Source organism: Sceloporus undulatus, chromosome 2 (assembly GCF_019175285.1).
Source record: "Sceloporus undulatus isolate JIND9_A2432 ecotype Alabama chromosome 2, SceUnd_v1.1, whole genome shotgun sequence".
NCBI classification, from domain to species: domain Eukaryota; kingdom Metazoa; phylum Chordata; class Lepidosauria; order Squamata; family Phrynosomatidae; genus Sceloporus; species Sceloporus undulatus.
This window is the reverse complement of record NC_056523.1, coordinates 319550871-319576876: the sequence shown is the minus strand read 5'-3', so window position 1 is coordinate 319576876 and position 26006 is coordinate 319550871. Positions and strand designations below refer to the sequence as shown.

Here is a 26006-nt window from a genome sequence, read left to right as displayed (position 1 = left end):
TTCCCCAAATAATAGCTCATTGCTTTAATTTAAGATAAAAGACATTAAAAATCATTCTGGAAAAACACTGCAGTCAAATTGTTGTTTCTTATTCAATGAACAATTTTTGTCTATCCCACCCTCTGAAGAGTGTAGTAGAAAGTACATCTGAAATGAAGAAAGTATTTATTTCTCTCTTGGGTTGGCACCAGGAGAGCAAGAAAACAAAAGAAGACTGTCCATGTAATTGAGAATTAACTAAAAGGAGAAGCAATGACATCTAGTGAAGGTGGCACATGAGATTGTAAGAACAGCCATGCTGGATCAACTCAAAGTACAATCTAGCCTAGTATTCTGTTCTCAAAAAAAGCCAACCAGCTGCCTATGGGAAACTCAACAACAGGATGGGGACATAATATGGACTCTTAAACACACACACACACACACACACACACACACACACGCTGCTCATTTGCTCTGATCATGATCTGTCCAAACTAGATATTAAGCAGCCAACCTACTTTTATCATAAAATGGATTTCAAACCTTCAGCCTCCAAAGTTCTCGAGCTAAAAAACATTTTCTGAAAGCAACCCTGAATTCACTTTCACTGTGCAAGCAATAACAAAGGAAGCTCATAAAACATCTGCCATGAGGACCCAATATTTCTGCTCAAGGATCTTTCTTGTCATAATTTATTTTCATTACATGTTACATTTTTTCAAATACATGCCTCTGCATGTAACTGACCAAACACATTTGAGCTGGCAACTCCTCAGCCTGTGCATATACCATTGAAATATTTATATAGCATTTTAAAAAGGCATATAACCTGGTAAAACCTATAGATAGCAGAATATAGAACCTAAGATTCAAGACAGTGTGCTCATTTTCTGTCTTGTAATAAAAAGAAGGGTAAATCTTGTTTAGAGTTGAAGTCTCAGAAGAATGCCAGATGTTCCTTTAAAGAATATAAGCAAAAACTACAAAAGTGATCCCAGGTCACCCTTTGAGTTAGTACACTAAAGACACCTGAGGACAGGTAGCATGGTGTATTCTAAAAGTAGGGTGTATACTAAATGCAAGTGTACAGGAATAAAAAGATGAAATGTAAACCTTGGAACAGATAACTCATGCACTGAGTGGGCATCAGGAGGGAATAAAAGAGCCAAGACAGAGTTGGGAAATGAGATATGCCTGGCATATCTCCACTGCAGAAGACCGTTTTCTATGATGATAAGACTTGACAGGTTGCCCTAAAATGCTGATTCTGGTAATGTTAAGAGATATATGCTTACATGTAATTAATGTAGTTAAGACTTGCTTAAGAAGTGCTGAAGATGTAACCCCTGAATGCCTATGTTACACAGAAGCCTGTCAGAGTTGTAAAATTCCTCAAAGAGATGAAAATGGCTAGGAATATGATAAGACAAGACTGAGAATATGTAAAAACCTTTAGGAACTATCTATATAATGACTTAGCACAGACTTTGGAAAACAATGTGATCAGATAGAATGTGATAAGGATATAACAAGGAGAGTGTTATATGTTAATTGGTTTAGAAAGCTGATGTTCGTACATGTACAGTATTACTTATTGCCAAGCCTGTTAAATAATAATAATAATAATAATAATAATAATAATAATAATAATAATAATAAAAGTTTATTTATATCCCGCCCCTTGAGGTCAATCGGGGCGGCTAACAAGGATAAAAAACAATAAATTATAAAACAAAATTCCCCCCCCCCCCCCCTTAAAAAATTATTAAATCAATTATAATTAAAACCAACTAATTAAACAACATTAACACATACACATTATTACAAGACAAAAACAAAACAGAACAAAACAAATAAAACAGTAAACAATAAAACAAAGAGCTGAACAGAGAGAGAAAGTCCTTATGAATGTTCTGATGAATATATCATAATGGATATTTGACTCAATATAAATTGGCTTATGTCTAATGTTATGGAATATAACAAAGATGAAGTGCCTAGATATTGCTATGTCTGTGTTTTTCCCTGACTGGAATGAATCTATCTGTCTGTCTGTCTGTTTGTCTGTCTATCTATCATCTATCTCTTTACAATAAATACTGTGAAAAAGTTTGTCGGATCCCATATTAATATTTTGGAACTCCTTCAAAACTCCACCAAAATATTTACATGGAGTGTTGATGTCCATCTGAGCTGCCTGATGTTACCATTATCATATGTTAGGTGATCAGAAGTTGATAAAGATGACCCCAGATAGAATCCAGAATTAGCTAACAAATGGCAAGGATCCTCAATCCTTCAATCTAAGAGACAGTACTAGGGAAAGACAGGTTGTATACAAGTAAGTCACTGAGTGATCACCTGTGAACTCATACAAATGGATTATTGCAGGTGAAGGATAACTTATTTGTGTGAGTCAGAGATTATGAAAAAGAACCATACTTTTTTCACCTAGCAATCATTCCACAGCCCTTCTCAAACTACTTAGAAGCTTAAGCATGTGACAGCAGCAAATCAGTGTCCTCAGATCTGCCATGTCACAAGTAGAAAGGAGCAGTAGAGGACCCAAGAAGGACATAAAGATGCAGAGTTGAATTCCATACCTTCTCCCCACATCCCCATAGCTCTTCCCTTCCCTCAGTCACTTCTCCTTTCCAGACAGTCTCATTTCTACTACTAGATCTAGGAAAAACATATTTGGAATGACAGCAGGATGTAGGAGATTATAGACTCCATAGTCTTCTGTAGAGAATTAAACATTTCTGCTGCCATCATGTGGAATCTTGGCCACTGGAGACAGAGCTCAGAAAAACACTAAAACATCCACATGGGATATTCTCTAAGACCAAAATTCATAAGAGTGATACCTTCATTGGCCATCCAATATGCAGCAAATACTTTGTGCAGACTTACAAAGCTCCACTGAATTCTTCAGCAGGCAAAATATGTTAATAGTAATTTTTAAATTGGAAGTCTTTGCTCCCAATTTGTATTGATCTCTCCAGTCAATTAACTTATAATTATGACTGTGTATATAGGTATACATCTCAGTAGAAGTGAGTCTGTGGCTTTAGCTGAGGTGCAGCCGCAGTCCCACCTATGCTTTTCCCACTCTTTCCTACTTCATCTGTTATGTAATGGCTGATTTCACTGAGCAGAGCATTGAGAAATGCCAAAAATGACCACAGGGGTACAGCCTCACAAGTCATATTCTGAAGAGTTGCATTCTTATAATTTGCAGGAGTCACAAGACAGTTAAAGGAAGATAACAAGAGCAGTTAAGACAGGCAGGTTGCCTGAGACCACAAAGACAACTTCAGAGTTGAATGAGAATTCAAGGCAGGTCTGACAGGCCAAACCGAAAGTTTTTTGCTGGCCTTACTTCTGAACCTTTTAATAGCAGCTTGGAATAACTACCAAGAAAAATAAACAGCTGAACCTTGGTATTCAGGCCACTACAAAAGATGCAGGATAAAAGAAGAGGGAGGAAGAAGTTTCTAATCCAACCTCCCGGTGCAAATCCAGCATTACGTACTTACAACCAGAGCTTGGAAATATTACTCTTTTCAAACTACAACTCCCAGATCAATAGTAGGTTTAGCTTAAAGAAATAATATTTTCCAAGTTGCTGCTACTGACAAGTAATACAGTATATGCTACTGAAGGCAAGATTTAGCTTCCCATTATACTCTAAACACAGGTTTTCTAGTTATTCATAACTATCTCAAGCTTTCACCTGTCCTAAGTGTCCAGAGATAAAAGGAAGGTGTACACACACACTCAATAGTTTCTAGAAGGTGCAGTCCATCATTCAACAAGCGGCATGAGATGTCACCTACACAGCACACTCCTCATTCTCATTACCTTATCTGCAAAATGGACAACAATAAAGGAGGTGTTTGACATCCGAGGCTTTTGAAAATGCTGGCTGCTGCCATGGCGATCGTATAGTTTCTGAGCCCAGTTCTGGTCTGTTCCCTTGGGGACCTAATTTTAAAAAGAAAGGGAAGATAATGGAAAGGTTATTAAAAGGGGAACATGGGTATTGAGGGAAAACACAGTCCTTACCCTGAGTTTACAAACTGTTCATTTTAACATAGCTCCCAATGAAGATCTGCACTGCCAATTCATTAGACATCAACAAAAAGATTACCTAGCACAGTTTTCTTTTAAATTTGCTCAAGGATTAAATTATGTATCTTTTTATTCTTCTGTTAATATCCCAACTTTTCCCCAGTTCACGAATCAAGGCTGCTTCCAAAAGTTAAAGCATAGGCCTGGGACAGACTGCCCCAAAAGGGTGGCCTGCCGGCGGCCTACTTTCCTCCGGAGAGAAGCCACAGCTGCCAAACCGCGTGGCTTCCCTCGGGAGGAAAAAGAACCCAGGAAAAGCAGGTTCTTTTTAAGCCACAGGGCCGGTGTAACAAGTGTGCTGCCCGTATGTTCTAGGGTTAGGAACAGTGTGGTTGCCACGCGGTCCCTAACCCTAGAACAGGGACGTAGCCGGGGGGGGGGTTCTGGGGGTCCGGACCCCCCCTTTCATTAGAAAAATGAACGGTGTGTGCTGCCGCGCCGCCGCACTCAAGCCCCATTATAATGATGGCACTTAGTCTGGACCCCCCCCTTCCTAAAATCCTAGCTACGTCCCTGCCTAGAATTGGCACTGGTACGCCGCTTTATGGTGGTATGTACTGCGCTATAATTAAACATTTACATACAAAACATAGCTAAACATTCAGTGTGCAAAAGCTAAAAAGAAATTAAACTACACAAAAAAATTAAAATTAAAAACAAATCAGAAACCATTTAAAAAAATCAAACAAAAATCCATTGCATTATAAAAGGCCCCCAAAAATCATTTCTCAAAGACCTGCAGGCAGTAAACTGTTTTTCACCTGCTTCACAAGGACAGTGCCAGCCTAGGCTTTCCATGAAGGCAGTTCCAGAGTTTGGGAGCAGCCATGGAGAAATCTTTCTCTGTGTTCCCACCAGGTGTACAACCTGGACTTGAGCCATATAGGGTTTTATAAGGGAGTTGTCTGCATATTTATGTAGAAACAGCTATGACTCTCTGGTCACTGCTATTGTGAAATTAAAGGAACAAGGTAGATATTTAAACAACACCCACACTTTGCAACTCACATGGTAGATATTATTATTATTATTATTATTTATATAGCGCTGTAGACTTACACAGCACTGTAGATACAAAATAGATAAAGTAAACCTGCCCATGACATACAATCTAATAAAACATATGTATTTTGTAATCATGTGTCTGACCAGACGTATCAAATGTGATGCCACTATTAGTCTCACCAGAAGTCTTAGTACCCCTGTACTACCTTTATTTAATTATTGCCACCTTTATTTAATTATTTGTTTAGTGTATTACTTGGTAACATATGTTCACCCCTTTGCAGAAGAAGTTGAACTGATCAGAACATATGAACAGTGAGAATGAGTTGCATGCTACCACGTAACTATTGAGCGTATCTGATGGTTAGATGTTGTCAAGGTGTGCACATAGTACAATCTATTGCCAATGAGATAAAAATTCTCCTCTCTGTGTGTCTCAGGAGTAAGAATTATTCAGTTCTAATCTGACATTAACATATAAACATAGGGTAATTCCACTGTTTCACTGAACAAAGGTCCTACACAATGCACCATAGCCAGAAAAGGATTCTAGATTGCTTATTCAGATATTTGACCCAATAATAAAGATGGAGGTAGCTATGGTCTCAAACTCTTCAAAACCATATCATCAAAACTATCATTCCAGGACTCCCCATGGATACCAAAATCCATGGATGTTCAAGACTCATTAAATACAATGGATAATAAAATGGTGTCCTTTATAGAAAAGGGCAGCATCAAGGTTTGCTTTTTGGAATGTGTGTATTTTTTTTAGATTTTTTCAAGATGTGGGTGCTTGAATCTGTGGATATGGAGGATCAACTGTACTATAACAGTGCTTCTTAGGCTATCTGATATGGAGAATTGGCAAGGTCCCCCCCCCAGTGTGCTAGAGATTGGCATCATATTTGTGCCTATTTTACTACAATCATTTTTCTTTTTTTTCCTGGAAACTCACAGTGGACTGACAACCAACTGCTGGCACTGTGTGTGGAATGGCATTGCACCAAACACCACTAGTTTGAATAGCACTCTAGTGAATTGTTGCCCTGCACAGCAACATGTGTGATGGCCAAGGAAAACTGGGACATTTTTATTGGTCACAATTTCAGTGGGCTGAGAAAAAAGCAAGTTGGGTCTTTTTTGTTTTATATTTACATTTTCTCTTACAACTCTTATTAGACATTAGAACTTTTTGGAACAGGGTCACTGATGCAAAAGCAAACTATAAACAAACATTTCTTACAGAAATTAAGTTCAAAATTGATTTATTCAGGTTGAATATTTTCTTCCGCCCAAATAAGGAGGCTCAGCTTTTGTGGTAAACAATAATAGCTTTCCCAGGTTTAAAAACACAAAGTATCTTAATTGCCCAAAGCAGAAACACACAGATGTAGAAAAGACATCTTTCAACAGCAACCTGACAAGCATTTTTTCTTAGCTTCATTACCTCACAGAACATTCAAAGGCCCCTCTAGTTTTCTATTTAATTATTATACTGAACAGAATATTTTTAAAATGGCTTTTCATGCAATATCACTGTGTCATCAGGATATGCTACCTATGGTTATTTACTTACTCAAGTACTTTTATAATGCAAGGATCTGACAGGACTGCATAGGTAACATTTTCCTAGGATTTATTACAGTGCTAAACTAGTTTATTCCTTCAGCATTCACTAAAACAAAAGCTGTACTTTCTTTCTGATGTCTACTGACAAAACACAAGGAGTACTGCCCTTCAGCTTTCAAAGCTCTCAGAAGAAAACATCTTCCAGCATCATCCCACAATGTACTCTCAGTTTTCAGCAATAATAAAAGGAGTTCATAAAACATCTGGTTCAACCTGAAATACTTTGCTGCAAAATTCTGTCTCTCATCCACCCATTTCAAGATGCAGAGATTACTCTGGGATTTAGCAATGGGGGTTGTAACCCCATTTATCATTCTGCCCCTCTATAATATTTTCCTGTAGTGCCCAAATTTCTAGCATCTCAGAGAGAGAGAGAGAGAGAGAGAGAGAGAGAGAGAGATTGGCTGCTGCAATACTGCAGAAATAATGTAGTTTGACATGGCTTTAACTGTCATGACTCCATCCTATTAAATCCTGAGATTGACAAAGATGGCTAAATATCTCACAGATTCCCAAAATTCCATAGCACTGAGCCATGGCAGTTAAAGTCGTGTCAAACTGAATTAATCCTGTAGTGTTAATGTGGCCTTTGAAAACTGTTCATACCTAGAGCTCTCTCCTGTCTTGGTAACTTTGGTAACTTGGTAAATTTGCCTGCCCCTTTTCTCACAAAAAAATGACAGAAATCTCAGATATGTAACAACATCTTCTGTTCTAAATCAACATCTCACCAAACTTTGCACCCTTCCATCTTTGAATCTGTCCCTTCCTTAAGCAATTAAACCCCTACACTGTTTATTACAAAACAGTGAAATAAAAATAACATGGAGACAACATGATGTAGTGCAGTGGTTCTCAAACTTTTTACCCTTGTGAGCCCCTTTACATCTATATGCAGACATCATGCCCTTTCCGCTTAATGAAGTATATTAATAATCTCTCTCTCTCTCTCTCTCTCTCTATATATATATATATATATATATTCATGTAGCAGTGTCTCATCCCAAGAATCATGGCAGTGATGGGAACGATGGGGGAAGCAGCAGCAGCTCAAGATGCATCCTGCCAGATGCCATGATCCAATGAGCTTATACTCCGCCTTCAGGTAGAGGTGGCTGCTCCAAGATCCCTCCTCGTCTTTCTCTTTCCCCTCCAGGACAGAAAAGGTTTGCGAAGGTGAAGAGGAGGAGGAGGAATCAGGACCTTCAAGTCTTGCACCCCTACTGATCAAGACTTGTGCCCCCAGTGTGGATCCCACACTCTGAGAAACAAATGAGTTGTGGATTGAACATTAGGACCCCAGGTAACCAGGGTTAAAATCCCCTCTAAACTGTGGAAACCCAGAGAGTAACCTTGGACAAATCACACTTTCTCAGTCTTAGAGGAAGGCAACAGAAAACCTTCTCTGAAAAAAATCTGGCCATAGGATGGGGTTGCCATAAGTGAGACTCAATTTGAAGGAACGTAATAACATCAAAAAATAAAATGGCCCCTGAGACTCAATGAACACAGAGAGAAGCGTATATTACTCTAGTGTTAAAGAGGAGTAGAAGGAGGCTAATGTGGGAATAATAGTAAGAAGGCAGGGAAGACAATAGAGCAGGAGCAAGGCCATCAGTGGCAGCCCCGGATTCTCTTGCCAAATGATAGAAGGTGGGTGTTGTCTGAAAACAAGTCATTTATGGAGATCACACTAATGCAGGACTTATGAGGGGTGGGGTGTATCTAGATTCTAGAGGGCCCAAGCCTGGACAGTGGTGATGAGGAATCTCTGTACATTACAAAATCAGTTGGTTATCTGAGGAGACCAGAAAATGGCTAAAACATCTACTACCTAAGGTAATCTACTAAAATGGCTAAAACATCTATTTATCTCTGTTCAGGAATGGGGACTTGGTCATGCATCTTCTCCTGGGGCCAGTACTACTTGCCAGCAGCCCTGAAACCACCTCTTCATGGAGATTCTGCTTGCTGTTGTCATTAGGCATGGCATTCAAAAGGTTTCATTTTTTCACTGCCCTTTGTATATTCCGTGCTAAATTGTTGGTATTTTGAGCACTCCTTTTTTAATAGGTTCTATTCACTGTGGCCTACAACCTGTTACCAAAAGTACACTTGCTGAAATCAATGGGACTTGTGTTAGTTATAACTAAGTCCATGTCTGCACTGACGGGAAAACCCAGTTTACCATCAGGACATCTGGATCTACAGGGAGGACAAGCTGTCTGCACAACCAAAACCTACAAAAGGCCAATCTGGCAGTACTGTCTGCGCACTCCCCAAGAGACCCCTCTCCCTCTACTCCCATGGCTCGTGGGGGTAACAGCCATCCTATTGACCATCAATACATTGCACTGATGGTATTGTGCTAACGTGTGTGCTAGCGTGTGCTTGTGAGATCAATGTGCACATCTTCAAAAAGAATGAGGAGGAACCACATGAACTTGAAAGGGAAAGTGCTATGGCAGGGAGTTGAGTGCTGGGCAGAGGTCAGTAGCTTGCCCACCTGCATCAGTACCTCCACATCGCCGTGCAGTCAACACACTCAAGGGATCATCTGGAGTTTCTGTCCCAATTCAGAGCAAATGGGGACTCCTTTTACTCTGGAGAATTGCCCTGGAACACAGATTGGACCCGTGTTTCACCTGTTTTGGCACTGTGCATCATCTAAACAGGACAGTGTGGGAACAGGGTGAGAACATTTCTTTTCATATGTGTGGACACCACCTAGGAAGTCCTGTTCATTTTAAGAAGTTTATTCTAGCATTTACCCCTTAATGTAATTATATAACTTACTTACATTCTTTGTTGTATCTGAAGCTCAAACAAAGTTCAAAGAAATGGGGGTAAAAGAGATAATTTAAACCAAGTGTAGGGCAGAAATCTACATTAAAGGTATGTGGGAAGATAGATTATGAAATTGCCTGTCGGAAGAGATTAGGCATATTACTAACCTTGACAGCTTTCAAAAAGCTGTCAAGACAGATCTCTTCCAACAGGCAATTTCATAACCTGTCTATATTATATAAATCTATATTAGTTTATGTTATATTATAATTATGAGGATTTGTTGGGATAAAGGATAGGGGGTTACTTTTATGTTATTGTATTATTATGTTATATGTTTTTAGAGATGTAAGCTGCTTCGATCCTTCCAGAGAAGCGGGATAAAAATACATCATTATTATTATTATTATTATTATATTCCAGAATGAAATTTAAAACAGCATCACCTCTGCAGAATTACAGAAACAACAAAGCCAGAATTTTTAGAAAGCTTTTAAGATTACTAATTATGCTGCTACACCTAAAAGACTACACTCCCTGATCCACCACTGTGTACCAAACAAGACATTTTGTTCTTTTTACCTTACATTCTTCATCCAGTAAATCGAAAATACCCAGTTTAGCTTCTATAAGGTCTATGCATGGCTGGTTGTCATAAAAATCTATGAGTGTCCAAGGGATTTGCTCCTTCATGTATTCCTCTTGCTCCAATTTAAACACATGCTGAAACAGAAACAGAGAGTAAAAATCCTCCTGTATTTAAGAATGACTAATTGAATGATAAACTAGAAACATTCTCATGAGTCCTGTAGATTTTTTAAAAGCCTAGACTGCCTTACAAGTAACTCCTTAAGTAGTCTTTAGATTCAACATGTTTCTTGTTAAAACACTCCTTGGAATTCTCACTCCTTTTGTCTGTATTTGTCATCATAAAAATATGACATGCTGTCTAACACAGGCTATAAATGTGAACCAAGCCAAAGATATGAGTAAATGAAATGTCATCACTCTGAATTTAATTTATTGAACCATGATATATGGCAGAGTATAATTATTTTCTAAGGATGAAACTCCACATCTTTTGAACTATGATGTTTCCGTAAGTAATAGGCCATTGTACAGCTATAGGCATATGGGGCTCATCATTTTAAAATCCATCTTGTACTATTGCTAGTCTTACCTGCTTTATTTCACAAGAAATCCCCTTTACCCCCAAAGAGTTAAGACCTCCATAAGGCTGAATAGTATGAGGAAACAAGAAAGGAATGGATCCTAGACTGTATACGAAACAAGAATTCTGGTGATAGGAGAAGAAGGAAAACAAAGAAAAGAAAGGATGGGATGGCACATTCAAGTATTAAGGTCACAAACTGGCTGTTTAGGGTCCTCTGACAGTCACTGGTGTAACCACTAGAGAAAAGTCTTTTTTGAACTCTAGCAATTTTTCAGGATCTCTGACATCAGGTGAATTAGGAGTGCCCAGATGGATCAGGAGTGATCCTGATCCACTTAGGGGGTGTTCCCATTCGCCTATAACGGGGATCATGATGCGAATTTAGGGGGTAGCGTTTCCATTGAAGCCCGAATTAAACCTGCATTGCCCCGGAATCATTCCCATATAGATTCAAATCTGAATCGAATTAAACTGTTTAATTCGATTTATACGTCTATAAATCGGTGTAAAAAATAGTAGGTTATAATGCGGGTTATTTGCAGAACTGGGATACGATTCACTGTAGCAGAATGGGAACAAATTGGTGTCTGATTTGGGATCCTGGCGATGGGAGGAGCAGCTGCCGAGGGGCTGGTTTGTGGGTGTAACTTTTTCTTTGTTCGTTTTCTCCCTCGCCACCGCCATCTTTTTCCTATCATTCTCCCTATTCCACGGGGGTCATCGTGAGGAAGGTAAGTAAGTCCATTTAATTTTTTTTTAAAAAAAATGTGTATAATCGCATATGCGCTTATTAAAAAGGTTTCCCAAGCACATATTTGGATGATCTCTCCGTTTATGTTCCCTAGTTTGTATGAACTTTCACACACGGACAAGAAATGGGAACGGTGGGCAAGGATAAATAGAATAAATTTGATTCGCATTTTAATGACGACATGATGATGTCACGTTGATTGACAGCCAATGGGAACGAAAACCGGTTTAAATATACATCAGTGTAAATGAAATGGGAACGAAAGAGAGGTAGATTAACCCTGAATGTTTACCCTCACCAACACAAATGGGAACGATAAAAAAAAAAAGATTAAGAAAGCGAATTGAGAATCGCTGCATTTTAAGTCGCGGCATTTTAAGTCGCTGCATTATAAGTTGCTTTAAACCCTAAGTGGGAATACCCCCTTAGGCACTCCAAAGTCATCTGATATCAGGGGTCCTGGAAAATTGCCAGAGTTCAAAAAAGACTTTGACAAGAGGGAATGGCCTTTTTGGATGACAATTATAGATGCGAATAGATCTGGAATGTACATGTGTGATTAACTAAATTTGTCAGGCACTTTATACTACAATTTGTATCAAGATATATGAATCTCCAGTTGTATAGAATTAACAAAATGCATTAATCAAACGTGTCTGTGTGTCTGTGATTTCTTTAGAACCACTTGTGAATGCAATTAGAACTAGGCAATTAGTGAGACATCCATTAATTAAAGGGTTTCAGTTATCATTAATCTACTTACTGATTATATCAGTGATTCGAAATCCAAACGACATTATTTTTGAATTGTTAACATTTTGACCAATACTAGAAAGTAAAAGGATTACACACACACACACACACAAAATAAGTCAAAGTAATCCCTTATTTAAAACATAAATAAATATTTTAAATGTTCAGGGATTAGTATTCCTTAAATAGGTGGACTGGTCAAACACAGAAATGACTGAACAAATGACAAAAGATCTAGAAGAATGATAGAGAAAAATACAGAATTTGCCTTGGCTGGGTAAAGTAGCAGTCATTAAAACAATGACCCTGTCAAAATTTAGTTTTCTTCTTCAAGTTCTTCCAAAATTAAAAGTAGGAAGAATTATTGGAGAAATAGAAGGGGATCTAGGACACCTGGAAACACACTGCAGAGGATTGTGACAATATGGTGGTGTTGACCCTTTTAAATTGATAAAAAAATATGCAAGGATGAAAGGTAAAGTTAGAGTTCATCTTTCATTAGCAGAACAGCAAAAGTGTGGATCAGACTATTTATTCTAAATCTGCCTCCCTAAAGAATAAAGACTTACTCCAAAAAACAAAAAAACATGTTTGAAGTTTAAAAACAAATAATAATGACTTTAATAAATAAATACATAACAAATAAAACCTTATCCTAACTGGTGTATTAGATATAAAGATGAAATCTCACCATCTTTAATATAGCAGGAAGAAGAGAAAAACCCTACTTCTACTACAGAGAAGTGGCAGTTACTGTGACTGAGACTGAGAGGAGACTGTTCAAATCTTGAGAGTCTGTTAAACAGCCTCCAAGAATGAGTGGCCAAAGTCGCATGTTTAGATAGAATGAGACAGAGGGAAGTCCCTGTCTATCTAAGGAGGAAAAGGAGAATGCAATACATACATTTTCCAAAATGTATAGATACAGTGAATGACTAAAAAGACTAATCAATGGGTCCATGAACAATTCAGGCCTGGACTCTTACTAGAAGCTATGGGCCCGTACAGACAGGCCAAAATAAAGCTGTTTCGGGTCACTTTGGAGGAATGCTGTTTAAATTATGCATGCATCCTATGAGGCTAGAAGTCACACCAAAGCCACACTCCAGTCCTAAGGACCAGTGTGCAGCTTTGGTGCCACTTCTGGCCTCTTAAGATGCATGTGTCATTTAAACAGCATACCTCCAAAGTGACCCGAATCAGCTTTATTTTGGCCTGTCTGTGAGGACCCTAAGATGACTAAACAGAAGCTGCTAACTTTGGACATACTGACAATATGACTCACTGGAAAAGACAATAATGCTTAGTAAAGTGAACGTCAGTAGGAAAAGAGAAAGGATTTATTACAAATAGACGGATTCAATTAGGGGAGCCACAACCTTGAGCTTGCAAGACCTGAGCAGGACAGCTGATGACCAAGGCTTTTGGAGGTCTCTCATCCATTGAGATATCCAAAGTCAAAGCCAACTTGACAGCAGATCACAACAACAATGCTGTGATTGTAAAATATTGGGAGTCTTCCCCCCCCCCCCCCACTTCCTATTGAAATGGAAAGCCAAGATTTTTAACTTCTCACTGTACCTCAGCCTAACCTCAGAGAAAATTATTAAGGACATTTTGAAGCCCAAATTACCGAGTTGAACTGCTGTTGTAACTTTTCGTTGGCATAGTTGATGCAGAATTGTTCAAAGCTGTTCACTTCAAAGGTTTCAAACCTGCAGAGTAAAACAATCATTTTAAGTAAACCCTGTTTCTAACAACCACATTCATTTCAATTTACATTATAATAGTTTCATTCTTTTTGTAAAATTGCTTGGCAATATGATTGAATGGTGTTATAAAAATACTTATAATACATACATAAATAAAAATTCATTTTATTCTGATGTCATTCACCCATTTACGGAAGAACATCAGCAGGAGCCTAAGTCAGGGCTGAAGGACAATGTGTGTTATAGAATTGTAAATCCCATTGACCATTGTAGATATAGGCAATTGTAAGGAATGATGGGAGGTGAAGTCCAAAAACATCCAGGAATCACCCTCATTCCGCAGCTTTGGGTTAAGGTATCCAGCTCCTATAGATCTGCCACCTTGGTGTGATTCTGATTGGTTGACAGGTGAAGATTAGAGTAGACCTATTGAATCAATAGCATTTAAGGGAGTTTCGACTGACCAGCAACTGATACACTGGGTCTATTCTACATGTACTTGGGTGTGTTTTGCTCCCTTAAACTGTTCTGGTTGCTTTCTCTGACAATCAAAAATCCACTCAACCAACAGCAACCCATCACCATCCCTTTGATGATAGTTATCACCCAAGAAGTGTAAGCAACTATGGAGTTGGGGAGCACCACACTCCTCCTTGGTGGGCTGCACTGGTGTGTCCAACAAGACTGGAAGTGATGTCATCTAACTTCTGATCAGTTTGGGGGCAATTTTCAGCTCATCTTTTAAAATGTTGATGGAGTATTAGGGCATGGGAAGCTTTCAGAGGTGAAAAAGTGCCTCTAAGTATGTGTGCCTTTGGTGAGGTAAGCAAAAGAATCCAAATTCAATCCCTGCCATTACCATTTCAGTGGAACTCAAAGCAGGTGAGAATAAAGGCCCTTTTCAGGGTCCCCACAGAGCAGGTGCCAGTCATCAGACAGTTGTGAGACACGTAGATACACAGTATGTACTGTTATGTTGCCTTATGTACTACAGGCTTTACATGTAATCTTGTTTTCCTCTGCCCTTTCTCAGAGACTTTATATTATTCCCACTGCCCCTTCTATGTCTGGATCTCTCATAACAACTACATAATTCCACTTTACCATCTCAAGAACATAAGAAGATCCCCACTGGATGAGATTAACAGCCAACCAATCTGATGTTCTGGCTAAACAGGTGTTCTTTCACACTACACAATTATAGCAACATGATTCCACTTTAACTGCCATGTCTGCATCCTATGGGATCAGTTTTGTGAGGTATTTCAAATTCTCAGCCAGAAAGCTCTAGTTTCAACAAAACTACAAATGTTGAGAATCCACAGAATGTTGCTATGGAATCATAGTGCTATAAACTATATAGTGCAAAAAATCGATATCTCAAGGAAGCCCAAAAGCAGGACAAGAGCAAAGTATCACCTTTTCCTGTCCATGTTCACTAGCAACGGATATTTACAGGAAGAACTCCTCAAAAGACTTCATAAACTGTCTCTTCCCTGATACACAGCTAAAAGGCTAATAACAAAAAAAATGTAAATAAAATAAATGAACACAGAATTAGAGTCTGAAGAGGCCTCAAGTCCAACTTCCTGCTCAGTGAATGATCTCCAGCTAAAGTATCTCCAGTGGGGTAGCTGTCCACTCTTTCTGCAGACATACAGAGAAGGCGACTCCATCATCTCCTGGGGCAATTGGTTCCATTGATGAACCTCTTTTACCATCAAGAGGCTCCTTCTAATGTTCAAGCAAAATCTGCCCTCCTGTAACTTAAAACCATTAGACCTGTTCCTATCCTCTAGGGAAGTAGAAAACAAACCTGTGCCCTCTTCATGCAATCCTTGAGCACTTGTATTAAAAACATTAATTTAAAACTGTATCCAAAAAGATAGTCTCTTTTAGCATAAAAACACATAAAGGAATCCAGTAGCACTTTTGGGATTAACTGGGAAAAGACATTTCTAGTATAAGCTTTTGTGGGCACAGTTCATTTCATCAGATGCATCAGATGCAAAGTTTTACTTGATGCAGTTGATGGACTATGTTCATGAAAGATTATCCTAGAAATCTCTCCTTCCCAGCCAATCTCAAATGTGGTACTGGGTTCCTTTATATCTTTCTATACTAATTCAAAACCATGTAAAACACATTTAAGCATAATAAACAACATAGACATACAGCATATCCTAAAAGCACCAGGTCTCATCTCAATTTGGAAGCTAAGCAGGGTCAGCACTAGTTAGAAAGTGGATGGGAGACTGTTAATGAATACCAGGTACTGTGGGCTGTATTTCAGAGGAAGGAATTGGCAAAACCACCTCTGACTATTCCTTGCCTAAGGAAACCCTATGAAATTCATGGGATGGTCATATGTGGACAGGCAACTTCAAGGCACATATACATACATACCCTATTAAAAGACACTTTTTCTACAACCAAGTAACAGTCAAAGGTCTACCTAAATAAAATAAATAAAAAGGCTTTTGTCGTCTGGCAGAAAGAACAGAGAAAGGACCAGCTTAGTTTCCAATGGGAAGGAGTTCCACAGACTGGGAGCAACCACTGAAAAGAAGGTTCTCTCCTTTATCCTCCCAAAACCTGCCTTTGATGGTGGTGGGACCAAGAGAAAGCACTCGGTGATGTGTGACTAGGTCTTACAAGCTACTGTTGTTGTATGTCTCCAAGACTGAATCAGCTATGGTGGCCATAGGCACAAGCAAGACTGGTTCCAAAGAGGTTTGCTATTGCCTTCTGCTTAAGCTGGAGGGTATAAACTGCCTTAGGCCACCTAGTTGGCTTCCATGGCTGAGCCAGGACTGGAACCCAGTTCTGTCAAAGTCCTAGTTCGACACTTAAACCACTATACCATGCTGACTGCTTGAAGCTCAGCACTCAAACCACTATACTATGTCCTCTCATGAGGCAATAATTCTATTATTTTTTTGCTTGCATGATGATAATGGTTCCCAGCATTTGTTATACCCTGGCGCAAAATGTCTGCTAGCTAAGCTATTCGTGAATAAATCCCTTCGCCATTCTTTTCAGGCAAATGCAAGGTTAAAAGAAAAAGCCAAGTTAAAGATCCAGAGATAACTAATACTGTAACTATATTTAAAATATATCCAATATCTACGGATTCTGCATCCACGGATTCAACCATCTATGTCTTGAAAAAAATAATAAAAATATATTCAAAAAGGAAACCTTGATTTTGCCATTTTATATAAGGGAAATCATTTTATTACATGATTGTATATAATGGGGCTTGAAGATTCACAGATTTTTGGTATCCATGGGGGGTCCTGGAACAAACCCCAGCTGATATCCAGAGCCCACCACTGTATGTATGTATGTATATTCAGTATAATATGAGGAAAATGAAGAAATAAGAGCATCTTTTCATCCCATTAATAAAGCGTTTGAGATGATTAAGGCACAATGAGGCAGGATAGTTTCACTGGAACATAAAGATAAAGGGTTTAAAATATATTTTCTTTGTCATTTTTAGGGGCTACATTTGTAACTCTTCATGCCCTACAATCTTGTTATTTAGTACAGGCACACTCAGTTAAAAATGTCTGCCAATTTTTTCGATTTTATCAGATTAAGAGCCTCTCTATTGTCAAATTGAATTGCTTAAACTGTAACAGACCGAGAGGACTAAGGCTTAAGATAATACTATTAGCTTCCAAAGTCTGCAAAGGTGTTGATCCAATGGAAATCCAATCCCCCCCTTTTTGACGTCAGTTAAGGGAACATCTTCCTTTAGAGCCACTTTAATATGCATGACTACTAATCTTCTCATTAAAAATGTGAATTTGGGTTGTTCTTTTTAAAGTGGATCTTTGATTCTATGATTCCAAAAGCCAGTAGGGCAGATGGTCCAGCATGATAGGAACTCTAGTTCAAACCCTCTGGAGGCCAAAAGGTTGTGGAAGGCACGTTTTAAAAAAAGTATTGAGATAAACTCCCATTATCTGGAAAGATGTCACTTCCTGGAGGAAGTAGGACCACACTGTCTCAGCCGTTTGACAGGTTTTCAAGTTATTTCTGACATATGCTGGCCCTATCACAGAGTTTTCCTACAAGATTTGTCCAGAGGAGGTTTGCCATTACTTTCCCATGAGGCTGAGAGAATGTGACTTGCCCAAGGTCACTCAGTGGGTTTCCATGGCTGAGCGAGGATTCGAAACCTGGCCTCCAGAATCACAGTCCAATGCTCAAATCACTACAGTTTATTAAACGTGCCTATTATTTGTAGGTGGATGTCCTCCAATTCTTCTGCCTCAAATTACAAAAAGTAGGTATGGGGCATTGGATATTGAACTAAATATACCAGTAGATAAGAAAATGAGGCCATGCTTTCCTGTTGGAACAAATCCATGAGAGGTCAGGGATCAGGAATGCAGACTATAATCTCCATTTTCAGAATTTCCAGAAAGCATGTCTCAGGGGGACCCACTATAAGTTGCTCTAGTACAAAAGAGATTTCTTGATTTAACTTTTTGGGTCACATTATATAAACCCTTGCTTTCAATCGCACCTCTGGCTGTGCAAGGGAGTGCACACACATGCTCAGGGGATATGGCATGTTCCAGGGTGCTCCTCTGCAGCGAAAGAGCAAAGGATGGGCTTTCTTTGCTGTAGACCATCTGCTGCATCCATAAAATGCCAATTAATCTTTGACACCTGTGGCATTGTCTCAGCTTGACCTGTTTTGCAGTGGTGGCTAGGTATAGTAAGAATAAGAGCCAACATAGCGTGTGGTTTGAACATCAGACTATGATGCTGGAGACCAGGTTTCGTTTTCCCACTCAGCCATGAAAACGTACTGGGTGATCCTAGGCAAGTGACATACTCTCAGCTTCAGAAAACTCTGTGATAAGTTCACCTTAAGAGTTGCCATAATTTGGAAAATGCTCAAGGGGAAAAAAACAAGAAGGGGGCTTTTCAACTGTCCAAAATGTCAATCAGGAAAATCTTCCTCAAACCCTTTTTGCAGATCTTTTTTGCCCATGTCCAAAATAGACTTGTGGACTACTCACATTTCTCCATCAACCCAGACCCATCTATTTTCTATCTCCCACAATTTGGGAGGGTGGGAGAGGCAGCCAAGAGAGAAGGAGCATCATTACAGGCTGCGTTCCAATCACCAAGACACGACAATCTCAACCACACCAACATGAACCAGCTAACAGACCACAGGTAGCAAGACTAAAGCCTCCAGATGCTCATTTGGTTTCTGCCCTATCCTTCTCGTGCCATGTGGAAAGTGAGCAGGAGGATATAAGGAAAGAATTATGGAAAGATATAGCCTCCTGATCCCTGTTGTCTTCTCTGCAATCCTCCCAAACTTTGGGTAGGGACAAGCTGGGGGCATACCTGCCCCTGCCCTGCTGCTGGAGACTTTTTCTAACCATGGGACCTCTGGCAACAGAGAGAAAACTGATTAATTTGTTCATTCTCCCTTGGGTGGCTTAAAAGGTGTATCTCATCCCTAGTGGTGGCCCAGACCAGTGTATCTCCAGTTTAGAAATTAAACCACACCTGTACCGCCTTCTCCTCCTTGTTATACGCTGGCATCCTCTCATATATACAAAGGAATGAACCGAAAGATGTTCAAACTTAATCCTCACTATACTCCTGTTATGTAGGTTAGGCTGAAATATGATAACTGATCTTGGAAACTTCATAGGTAAGCGTGCACTTGAATCCATAGTCTCACCAGCTCTATAAGAACTGCATTATACTAGCTGGGTACAGATACTTTTTGCTTAAAAATGTGAAGCTGCAATTACGTCCTCCGGAGGGAACCATAACATTCTGCTAGGAAAACAGTAGTGCTAGTCAGAAGGAAGAACTGCTTTTCATGAAAAATGTAAAGCCATAGAGGTTTTAAAATGAGAAGAAAACAAAATACAACCACTAAATTTTGATAATTTTTTTCATCTTACAAGCATAGGTTCACCCAAATCTCACTGCAATCTCTATTTTAAAATCTCTTATTTTACCAATGCTTCATAAAAAGAAAAGTACCCACAATCCAGTTACACATAGTGCTTTTTAAATGTGTTCATAATGAACACAGGCAACTTCTTATTACAAAGGTAATAACCAAAATCCACATGGAAACATCAGGCACATCCCAAGCCTTCCTATGGTAATTTAACAGCTTTGCATGCATTTGCACTAACATTTCACAAACTGAAAGAAGAAGAGACTTCAATGCTTTCATAAAGGCTTTGTTGACACAGAGGATGTTCTCACTTAAGATTTGAAACGATTTAAAATACAACGTTTTTAATAAAACCGATTCAAAATAACCCTGGTCTTATCCCGCGTTCCGAATCGCTTTTATTCTTCGTTCCTATCTGGTTTTTTAAATCGAAGTTTTTACCTGCAAGCGTTCCTACTTGGCATGAAATCGGTGTTTAAATAAATCGATTCTTCTCCTCCATACCTTATTTGGAGCTGTCAATCAATAGTACGTCAGAATGACGTAACGTTAATCCGGAATATTTGGAAGTGATTTAACTTTTGGCATCGTTTCCATTTCATTGACAGTTTGTGAATTGATGTATTTTTGGCGGGTTTTTTTTTCCAAATGGACCAATGAAGGCGCTTAATCGCTCAAACGTCCTCTTCTGCGTCTCCCCATATTAACTGCCATAACTCAGTGCTAGGGAATCCTGGGAATGGTAGTTTATTATGGCACCAGCACTCTCTGGCAGAGGAGGATAAATGTCTCACAAACACAACAGTTCCCATAATTCCTTAGTACTGAGCCAGGGCAGGTTAAGGGGTCTCAAACTGTATTATTTCTACAGTGGGTTTGGAACTACAGATGAGGGTTTTTTCATAACTTTGTTATTGTAAATTATAAATTGTTACTTTATAATTACCTTATATATATATATATATATACACACACACACACTCATATGCATATATATATACATGTGTGCAAACACACACACAAATATATATGTGTATATATACCTATGTTTGTGTGTTTATGCATTTATATATATATGCATGTGTGTGTGTGAATATTCATATATAATCGTGTGTGTGTGTGTGTGTCTGTCTGTCTGTCTGTCTGTCTGTCTGTAGTGTGTGTGTGTGTTTGCCAAATCGGATCAAGGAGGAGAAGGCAGTGTGTTTCAGTGGGTAGAGACTCCAGGGTTGGAAAATGGGATCAAGGAGGAGAAGGCAGTCAGTTTAATTGGGATAGAGACACAAGACAGAAAAGGGGAAAAGAGAACGATCCCAGCGTCAAGAGGCTGCAGACCTAAGAGACAGGAGAGAGTGAAAGCCAAATAAGCAAGAGACGTCCCAAGACAGCCAGGGAGAATCCCTTCAGAGAGCACAGAGATCAATGAAGGAGGCTGCTGGAAAAGCAGGGAGGGAGCACTCTTCCCAAAGATTCTCTTTCCAGGGTTGGAGGAGAAGGCAGATTCCATTTGAGAAAGGGAGGAAGAAAGGCTCTATCCCCCCCCCCATCGCTCAGAGCCCTTCCCTGCCTGGGCGAGATCAGATGCCTCCTCGCGAGGAGCCTTCCCTTCCCTGCCTGGGCGACATCAGAGCCCAAGCGGGCAGGGAACGCCTCTTCGAGAGGAGGCTTCCCTTCCTGCTTCTCCTCCGTTAGAAATGGGCTCTCCCCACACAGAGGGGAGGTTGCAATCCACCGGGGGAAGCCTTGTAGTCCTTTGGCAGATGCAGGCGCTTGAGCAGCCGGGACTTCAGGCGCTTAAAGCGCTGAAGAGATTAAGCGCCTGTAAACCATTAAAATAAAAAATAAAAATAATCCTTATCTCTTATTGAAAGACCACAGCGGACAAAGGGGTGAGGGAAGCAAAAATGGCGACAGCCACGACGGATTGAGACAGAAAGGGCAACTCCCCCAAGGCCAGCCCCATCACACTCCGCTCCTCCCATCCAGCTAACCCGATTTCAAAGGCTGTCGTTCCTATTTAAATGCTCCGGTTCCTATCCCGATTCAAGGGAAAATGTAGGTTCGACCCTAGTACTTTTTTAACGCGCGTTAAATGACGAAAACTCGATTCAAAATTTTATACCGCTCTACGATTCGATTTGTAGTGGGGACGATTGCGGGTTGCTCTAGAACCGTTCTAGGTTTAAATCGGATCCTAATAGGAACGCCACTCCTAGGATTCGATTCAGAACGCGGGGTTTCACCTAGTGAGAACATCCTCACAGTTGTTGTTGGCACAGAACTACAGTAACTCCAGCCCAGGATGATCAATTTGTCAGGATGGCCAGTTCTTCCCCAAAAAGCACCCAAATCTATTTTACTTTCAGGACCTGGGAAAAGGGATTATCAGACCACCCAGAAAAAAATTATCCATTCTGATTCCTTAAGGGAGACTGAGATGTTGGATGATAATAATAAGAAAGATGAAAACAAGTAAGACTTGAAGCTGGAACAAAACGGGGGCAGGATAGAGTGCCTTTTGATCAACACACTGGTCCCTGCATTCCATTCCTCCTCTCTGGTTTTCTCTTTAACTTTGGTAAAAGAAGATTTTAAAATCTTGCTTTCCATCATTGTAAATTGCCTTGCATTGCATCCTGGGAGAAAGACAGGGTATTAAATTAACTAATATAGATAATGCTAATCCTGATTCTGTTTCTCTCCCTCCAGCAACAGTCCATGTTTTATAACCTGTACACACAGTCAGTTCTCACAGAACTATTTTCAGAATTCCTCCCAAACTTTTTCATATTTCAACAGATCTTGGGACTCCGCTGTGCCCCAAGCATGGATGCTGCTGCTTTTGCTGTATGCATAGAAGGAGCAAATTTCCCCCCTCTGCGTCAACAATGGCCAGACTTTCAGAAAGTTACCACATTGTCCTTCCCTTTTTGTTTTTAGCTATGAGGGTTGTTTAGTAACAATATTGATGGATCTTCAATAACATGCTGGGTAGAATAACGATATCACTGGATCCTGCAATACTATTTTGTTCTTAACAGATGTTCTATTCTAATTGTGTTTCTTTTATAGTAGATATGTTTGTATTTTACATAGGAAACATTTATATGGAAGGTTGAAGTTGAAGACCATCCTGCTCAGAGGAGGGTTTCCAGACATTGCGTGATTGTCACTTGCTATCTGATGTTCTTTTTGTTGCCTGTTTTATTGAACCATTTCCTGTATTGTTATGTATTTTATTTGTATTATCCTATCATTTCTTAGACTGTACGCCATAGGTAGGTTTACTCTTTTATATCTGTTGTTTTTATGTACAGCGCTGTGCAAATCTACAGCACTAAATAAGTAAATAAATAAATAAATAATAGGTAAATTTGTGATGTAGTGCTCTGAGTGTTGGACTACAACTCTGGAGACCAGGGTTCGTTTCCCAGTTCGGCCATGAAACCAACTGTGTCACCTTGGGCAAGTCATATGCTTTCAGCCTCAGGGGAAACCTCTTCTGAACAAATCTTGCCAAGAAAACCCCATAGTAGGTTTGCCTTTGGGTCGCCATAAGTCAGAAACAACAAGAACAAACTTTTGTGATTTACAGAAAATTACATAATACATTCAATAACAATTAGGATGATTTTGTCAACAGGTCTTCTTAGAGGGCCCAGGACACATACATGCAGACATGGGACTCTGACAAACAATAATGGTAGTGTTGGGGCTGGGGCCAATGATACAGAAGAAACTGAAGGGAGTTTTTGCTTTGTGGAGCACCTGGGCAAGTTCCCTCACTTCTGAGCAGCTCTGTTTGTCGCTACACCTACAAGATGAGGATTAGCTTTGTTGCAGGTGTGTGCCTTCAAGTCATTTCTAAGTTATGGCAACCCTAGTTTTCATAGCAAGATTTCTTCAGAGGAAGATTCTCATTGCCTTCCTCTGGGGCCAAGAGTGTGTGACTCGCCCAAGGTCGCTCTATGGGCCTCTCATGGCCAAGCAAGGATTTGGACCCTTGTCTCCCAAAGTCCTAGTCCAACATGTAACCACTATAACCCCTACAAAGGAATTCCAAAAAGATTCCACCACCCTCTGCAAGTTTCTGTATACAGATTGCTTTAATTTCCATCATTCAAACCAATTAGAAGCATGAACAACATTAATAATTAACCTGTCAGGGGGGTTGAGGGTTATAATTTCAAAGCTGGGAAAACTGCTCATGAAAAACTAGGGCAAATTATTTCAAGGCCCTTCCCTATCCCAACAGACTGCTTGGCTTCTCAGACACACCATGATCTCATCCAAACTATAAAATAAGGTGAGGGCAACTTAGCCTGTTAGGTTGTAAGAACCTCTCTGGGACCTTCTGCATGGAATACTGGTTCTTGCTAGATTTCAGAAGATTTTTCAATAAAAAAGCTCTTAAAGCTACAACAAGAGTCTTAAGTATAGAGTCAGAGGTATTCCATGCATACCAAGAGTTTAGAGCAGGATTTAGTTTAGAAATCACTAGAGTTGAAAACAGAAAGAATGGTAGGTGATTTTCCTTTTACTGTGGTTGGCAGCATGCAGTCTTCCAGAAGTTCTAAGCATAACCAAAGGTAAGGGATTATGAAAACTGCAGCCCAATAACATCTAGAAGGCCATAAGTTCCTCACCTCATGTTTAGAGGGAAACCACTTTCCATTCTTTCTATTTTCAAATCTGAACATTTCTATCATTTTTTTAAAAAGCCAATAATAGATTTTTAGTAGTTTTAGGTCTAACTAAAACGATAACCATGCTAGAATATACAGTAGCACTAGTTTTCTTTCCCAAGATAAAATAGTATTTTTCATAAGCATAATCATAATCATCATCATCATCATCATCATCATCATCATCATAGAATCATAGAGTTGGAAGAGACCGCAAGGACCATCCAGTCCAACCCCCTGCCATGCAGGAAATCCAAATCAAAGCATCCCTGACAGATGGCCATTCAGACTCTGTTTGAAGACCTCCAAGGAAGGAGGCTCCACTACACTCCAAGGGAGTGTGTTCCACTGTCGAACAGCCCTTACTGTCAGGAAGTTCTTCCTAATGTTGAGGTGGAATCTCTTTTCCTGGAGCTTGCCTCCATTGTTCTGGGTCCTGTTCTCTGGAGCAGCAGAAAATAAACTTGCTCCCTCCTCAATATGACATCTTTTCAAATATTTAAACAGGGCTATCATATCACCTCTTAAACTTCTCTTCTCCAGGCTAAACATCCCCAGCTCCCTGAGTCGTTCCTCATAGGACAAGGTTTCCAGACCTTTCACCATTTTAGTTGCCCTCCTCTGGACACGCTCCAGTTTCTCAAATGTCCTTTTTGAATTGTGGTGCCCAGAACTGGACACAATATTCCAGGTGGGGCCTGACCAGAGCAGAATACAGTGGCACAATTACTTCTCTTGATCTAGACACTATACTTTTATTGATGCAGCCTAAAACTGCATGGGCCTTTTTAGCTGCCGCATCGCACTGTTGACTCATGTTCAACTTATCGTCTACTTGGACTCCCAGATCCCTTTCACATGTACTTTCATTCAGCCATGTGTCTCCCATCCTATATCTGTGCATTTCATTTTTCCACCCTAAGTGCAGTACCTTACATTTCTCTGTGTTGAATTTCATTTTGTTAGCTTTGGCCCAGCTTTCTAGTCTATTCAGATCATTTTGAATGTTGATCCTGTCCTCTGGAGTATTAGCTATTTCTCCTAATTTGGTGTCATCTGCAAATCTGATAAGTATGCTCCCAAAAATAGGATTTATTTATATACTGCCCAATCACTGGGAATCCGAGCGGTTTACAACAGAGGGGACATATAACCTCAGTCAGATTATCAAGATTTATTTCAAAAAGTTCGGCCACTGGAGGTATCATATATATATATATATATTAGTGTTTTTAGGTTCTATTTTGTATTGCCCTACATTTTTGAATGTCCTACATTTTGCAATGCCATGTCCTCCTTTGCGGTTAAGACATCTGGTCACCCTGCTTCTGTGCCTCCATCTCTAGCCGCCTTGATAATTTTTTGGAAAGGCGGGGTAAAAATAAAATTTATTATTATTATTATTATTATTATTATTATTATTATTATTATTATTATT

At 39.6% G+C, this 26006-nt stretch overlaps 1 protein-coding gene across 5 annotated transcripts in view; it reads right to left on the bottom strand.

The window, feature by feature from the left end:
* Positions 1–26006, bottom strand: part of MYO5B (myosin VB) — a 391629-nt gene that overhangs the window by 140727 nt on the left and 224896 nt on the right. For all 5 annotated transcript variants that reach the window (XM_042448811.1, XM_042448812.1, XM_042448813.1 and 2 more), the window contains 3 exons: positions 13852–13933; positions 10123–10263; positions 3847–3969 (listed from right to left, as the gene is read on the bottom strand). In XM_042448811.1, coding sequence (XP_042304745.1) covers positions 3847–3969; positions 10123–10263; positions 13852–13933 — 346 coding nt within the window. The remainder of the gene's footprint in view (positions 1–3846; positions 3970–10122; positions 10264–13851; positions 13934–26006) is intronic.